This window comes from Hylobates moloch, unplaced genomic scaffold (genome assembly GCF_009828535.3).
Source record: "Hylobates moloch isolate HMO894 unplaced genomic scaffold, HMol_V3 SCAFFOLD_23, whole genome shotgun sequence".
Taxonomy (NCBI): Eukaryota; Metazoa; Chordata; class Mammalia; order Primates; family Hylobatidae; genus Hylobates; species Hylobates moloch.
The window spans coordinates 19,039,045-19,045,044 of record NW_026652298.1 but is presented as its reverse complement, the minus strand read 5'-3'; the positions used below and the strand labels follow the sequence as shown (position 1 = coordinate 19,045,044).

General features: G+C 40.3%; 1 protein-coding gene across 10 annotated transcripts in view; it reads right to left on the bottom strand.

Moving 5' to 3' along the window:
- The window catches only part of RAD17 (RAD17 checkpoint clamp loader component), a 46,966-nt gene that overhangs the window by 16,006 nt on the left and 24,960 nt on the right, over nucleotides 1–6,000 (bottom strand). For all 10 annotated transcript variants that reach the window (XM_058434167.1, XM_058434172.1, XM_058434168.1 and 7 more), the window contains one exon: nucleotides 3,312–3,461. In XM_058434167.1, the coding sequence (XP_058290150.1) occupies nucleotides 3,312–3,461 (150 nt within the window). The remainder of the gene's footprint in view (nucleotides 1–3,311; nucleotides 3,462–6,000) is intronic.

Sequence of the window (6,000 nt, the reverse complement as noted above, 5' to 3'; positions counted from 1 at the left end):
TCGGCCTCCCAAAGTGCTGGGATTACAAGCGTGAGCCACCGCGCCCGGCCAAGAATTTTTAAAAGACATTGAATGTATAAGAAAACCAAATTTAAAACTCAAAGGAATTGTTTATGAGCACACACATCACAAAATACAGGAAAATATTTTTCAATGAAATAATTTGTTTTCTTTAGTCAACACAGTGTTATGTTGAGCAAGAGAAAAGCACAATCCCTGCCTTCAAGAAGCTAACAGTCTTAGATAATTTATATGCAGCTACAATGCAAAATTAATGTATATGCTATAAAAGACAAAGCAAGTCAATGAGATACAAATTGCTTAGAAGTCATTAAATTCTCCAAGAAATCTGCTGGAAAAAATGTCCTAGGTAATAAATTACAGGGTAATTTTCAGCTGTATGATTTTAGAACTGGGAGACATCTCAGAGACGACCCAGTCCGGGGTCATGAATTCAGATATTACAGAAGTCAAGCAGGCAATATAAGTGAATGAACCAGCTGGGGACAGTGATGCCTACTACTCTCATCTCAAAGGGGCAGATGCTACATGGCGAGGTGATTGCTGCTACCCAGAAATATGAGCCAGTGTTATACTTCACTTTCCTTTTATTTTTTTTCAGAGATGGGGGTCTCACTTTGTTGCCCAGGCTGGAGTGCAGTGGCACAATCATTGTTCACTGCAAACTCTGCCTCCCAGGCTTAAGCAATCCTCCCAAATCAGCCTCCTAAGTAGCTGGGACTAGGTAGGAAAAACAAAAAAAATTTTTTTCTTTTTCCTGTAGATATGGGATCTCACTATATTGCTGGTCTCAAACTCTTGGTGTGTGCCACCACACCCAGCTAATTTTTTTATTTTTTTAATAGAGGTGGGGTTTCACCATATTGCCCAGGCAGGTCTCAAACTCCTGGGCTCTAGTGATCCTTCCACCTCAGCTTTCCAAAGTGCTCGGATTACAGGTGTGAGCCACTGCACCTGGCCTTTTTTTTTTTTTTTTTTTTTAAACCAGGAGATTCCAGAAATTCTGAAGCTAGAAATTCATATCTAACTTTTTTTTTTTTTTTCTGAGATGGAGGCTTTTTCTATTGCCTAGGCTGGAGTGCAGTGGCATGATCTCGGCTCACTCCAACTTCTGCCTCCCGGGTTCACGTGATTCTCCTGCTTCGGCCTCCTGAGTAGCTGGGATTACAGGAGCGCACCAACACACCCAGAAAACTTTTGTATTTTTAGTAGCGATGGGGTTTCACCATGTTAGTCAGGCTGGTCTCGAACTCCTGACCTCGTGTTCTGCCTGCCTCGGCCTCCCAAAAGTGCTGGGATTACAGGTGTGAGCCACAGCGCCCAGCCGAAATTCATATCTGACTTTTAATCATTAGTCTGATTTTTAAAGACTGGCAATTCATTTTGAAAACTCTGTTGTGTATTTTGTTTTCAACTTGTGTGCCACCAATTTTTTACCTCTAAATAATTCAATCATCTACATTTTTAGCTGTGGAGAGTAAGAACACATTAGGTGAATACCTTGTCTACATACAGGCAAGGCCAAGATTTCTTCTCCTTTCTTTGATTAATTTGACAAGCTCTGTATGTATTTATAGGTATACAACATGGTGTTCTGAAATATGTATATATGGTAGAATAGCTAAATCGAGCCAATTAACATATGCATTACCTTACATACATATATTTTTTGTGTGTGGTGAGAACACTTAAAATCTACTCTTTTAGTGATTTTCTGTTTTTTTTTTTTTTGAGATGGAGTCTTGCTCTGTCTCCCAGGGTAGAGTGCAGTGGCGCGATGTCAGCTCACTGCAAGCTCCGACTGGGTTCACGCCATTCTCCTGCCTCAGCCTCCAGAGTAGTTGGGACTACAGGCGCATGCCGCCACACCCGGCTGTTTTTTTATTTTTAGTAGAGGCAGGGTTTCATCGTGTTAGCCAGGATGGTCTCGATCTCCTGACCTCGTGATCTGCCCGCCTCAGCCTCCCAAAGTGCTGAGATTACAGGCGTGAGCCACCATGCCCGGCCATGATTTTCAAATACATGACACATTGTTATTAATAGTCACCATGTTATACAACGTATCTCTTGAGCTTAAAACTTATTCCTCCTGGCCAGCGAGGCTCCGTCTCAAAAACAAAAAACAAAAAAAAACTCATTCCTCCTGCCTAACTGAAATTTTATATACTAGGGATTTCTATTTTCCAATCAGCATTCTCAGGTTGAACTAGGGTTTATTTATAATTTTTTTCTTTTTTTTGTAGATATGGGATCTCACTATGTTGCCCAGGCTGGTCTCAAACTCCTGGGCTCAAGTGATCCTCTTGTTTTGGCCTTCCACAGTGCTGGGATTACAGGTGTGAGCTACCATGCCTGGCCCTAAAGTTTGTTTTTAATTGAAACTGAAATATAACTATGCAGCTGGGCACAGTGGCTCATGCCTATAATCCCAGCACTTTGAGAGGCCAAGGCGGGCAGATCACTTAAGGTCAGGAGTTCAAGAACAGCCTGGCCAACATGGTGAAACCCCGTCTCTACTAAAAATATGAAAATTAGCTGGGCATGGAGGTAGATGCCTGTAATCCCAGCTACTCTGGAAGCTGAGGTGGGAGAATTGCTTGAATCTAGGAGGTGGAGGTTGCAGTGAGCCGAGATGGCACCACTGCACTGCAGCCTAGGCAATAGAACGACTCTGTCTCAATAAAAAATAAATAAATAAAAAAAATACGGCCGGGCATGGTGTCTCACGTTTGTAATCCCAGCACTTTGAGGCCGAGGCGAGAGGATCATGAGGTCAAGAGATCGAGACCTCCTGGCCAACTTGGTGAAACCCTGTCTCTACTAAAAATACAAAAAATTAGCCAGGCGTGGTGGCTGGTGCCTGTAATCCCAGCTACCTGGGAGGCTGAGGCAGGAGAACTGCTTGAACCTGGGAGGCGGAGGTTGCAGTGAGCCGAGATCATGCCATTGCACTCCAGCCTGGACAAAAAGAGCAAAACTCCGTCTCAAAAAATAAAAAAAAAAATATAAAATAAAATGTAACTATGCTTTGATTTCAATAAAACTGAACTAATGTTTTCAAATTTTGATGGTTTTTTTTCCCTTAAAAAATTGTATAAGCATTTAAGAGTCACCTTTTTATGTTTTATAAAAACTCAGAATCTAATTGTGGACCTTAGCAACTATTTTATTAAAAATGAAATATTTTTTCCTTTGTTATGTTTTAAAGAAAATAACTGTTTTGAGTTATAATTCACGTACCATAAAGTTCACATATTGAAAGTACAGAATTCTTTTTTTTTTTTTTTTACCTTTTTATTTATTAGAAACCACTGAGGTTTGTGCAAGGGTCGAAAACTTGATCCTCCTCCTTGGCAATGAGCATATCCTCGGGCTTTGTTGGAATGCATCACACCTCTCGTAGCTATAGATGTGCTATATTCCCTGAGTAAAGAGCGTGTCTAACAAATGAGACAAGATGTGAAAGAAAAGAGATTTATAAAAGAGCATTACTGATATTCCTGATAAATACAAAAATACTAACCATATTTTCTATGTGTTCACTTTCTTCAACATCACTACAGCCCTATAAATAACAGCATTATAAATTTATCTAAAGCAAATTCCACTGGGACATATCCATCAAATTAAATGTGTAAACCCTGACTGGATCTTGGACAGGGGTGGGGGAAACAACTTTGAATACATTTTTGAGGCAAATGAGGAAATCTGAATAAGGACAATATATTGCTAGATTAGTGTCAAGTTTCTCTGGAAAGTTAACTTAATTATATAACTAATTAGTTTATGTAACTAATTAGCTAATATAACTAAAATATAATTGAAACTAAAATATGACCATGCAGCTGGGCATAGTGGCTCACGCCTGTAATCCCAGCACTTTGGGAGGCCAGTTATATTAACTAGTTATATTTTAGTTTCAATGGAGTATGATAATGCTATGGTAGTTGTAATAGAACAATGTCCTTATGCTGCTTAAGTGTCACGATGTTCGCAATTACTAATACTTTCCAATTATTCAGCCAGAAACAAATATATAAATATATAGAGAGATTAAGAAAAAGTGGCAAAATATGCAAACTGCCAAACAAAAGTTAAGGATATGCAGCTATTCATTGTACTATCATTTTTTTCTTCAGATTTTTAATTTGTGTGGGTACCTAGTAGCTATATATATTTATGAATTACAGGAGTGATTTTGATACCGGCATACAATGTGTAATAATTACCTCAAGGTAAATGGGGTATCCATTACCTCATTTATCCTTGGTGTCACAAACAAGTCAATTATACTCTTTTCGCTATTTTGTATTATTATTTAAAACAGCGTCTCAGTCTGTTGCCCAGCCTGGAGTGTGGTGGCACGATCGCAGCTCACTATAACCTCAAACTCCTGGGCTCAAGTGATTCTCCCACCGCAGCATCCCAAGTAGCTAGGACTACAGGTGCATGCCACCATACCTAGCTAATTTTTAAAATCTCTTCTAGAGATGGGGTCTCACTGTGTTTCCCAGGCTGTTCTCAAACTTCTGGCCTCAAGTGATCTTCCTGCCTTGGACTCCCAAAGTGCGGAATTACTGGCAGGAACCACCGCTCCTGGCTCATTGTACTATCCTTTTAATTTATTTATAGGTTGGAAAATTTCAAAATAAGAAAGAAACAATTATTTTAAAAGTTAAGCAAATTCAACTGCTGAGTAATGAAGCTCTGTATCATAAATGGTTTTTCTGTGTCTTTCCTAATTTTACTTATTACTGCTATCTCAATTTTTTAATTTTTTGAGACAAGGTCCGGCTCTATTGCCCAGGCTGGAGTGCAGTGGCGTGATCTCAGCTCACTGCAACCTCTGCCTCCCAGGCTCAAGCCACCCTCCCACCTCAGCCTCCTGAGTAGCTGGGACCACTACACCCAAGCAATTTTCTTGGTATTTTTTGTAGAGATGCGGTTTCATAACGTTGCCCCAGCTGGTCTCGCACTCATGAGCTAAAGTGATCCACCTGCCTCGGCCTCCTTATGTGCTGGGTTTACAGGTGTGACCCGCTGAGCCCGGCCTTATTTTAACATTTATAACACACAGAAATATTAACATATCAAAACAGTGTTGTCCAACAGAACGTCCTGCAATGATGGAAATGTTTTGTATCTGGGCTGTTCAATAAAGTAGCCATCAGCCACATGCAGTTATCAAGTACTGGAGATGTGGCTAGTATGACTGAGGAACTGAATTTTTAATTAAATTGAAATGTAAACAGCTACATGTGGTTGGTGGCTGTTGTACTGGTAAGGGCAGTGTTAAGATGTTAAGAACAAAATACAAACTTTATGGTAAATAGTTTCAAATATGTAAAAGAAAATTTTAAAAACTAGCAGAAAGTATAGCAACATGTACAGTTCTTTCTCTTGTATCTACTTCTTAATGGTTGTCATATTTTGAGTATGTATTAATTTTAAAATCAGAAAATAAGCTGGGGCTGGGCATGGTGGCTCACTCCTGTAATCCCAGCACTTTGAGAGGCCAGGGCAGGCAGATCGCTTGAGCTCAGGAGTTCGAGACCAGCATGGGTAACATGGTGAAACCCTGTCTCTAAAAACAAAGAAAAAAAAATTAGCTAAGGATAGTGGTGCTTGCCTGTAGTCCCAGCTACTCGACGGGGGAGTGCCTGAGGTTGGAGGATCGCTTGAGCCCAGAAGGTCAAGGTTACAGTGAGCCGTGTTTGTACCAATGGACTCCAGTGTGGGCAAAAAAGTAAGATACTGTCTCGAAAAAAAAAAAAGAAAAGAAGCTGGGCATGGTGGTGTGTGCCTGTATTTCTAGCTACTTCGAAGGCAGAGAGGAGAGGATCCCCTAAGCCCAGTAGTTCAAGACCAGACTGGGTAACATAGCTGTGGATAGAGCCTCTTCTCAAAAAAAAAAAACCACCATAACACAAAACCAGAAAATTTAGAGACAGGAGTGGTGGCTCACACTTGTAGTCCCAG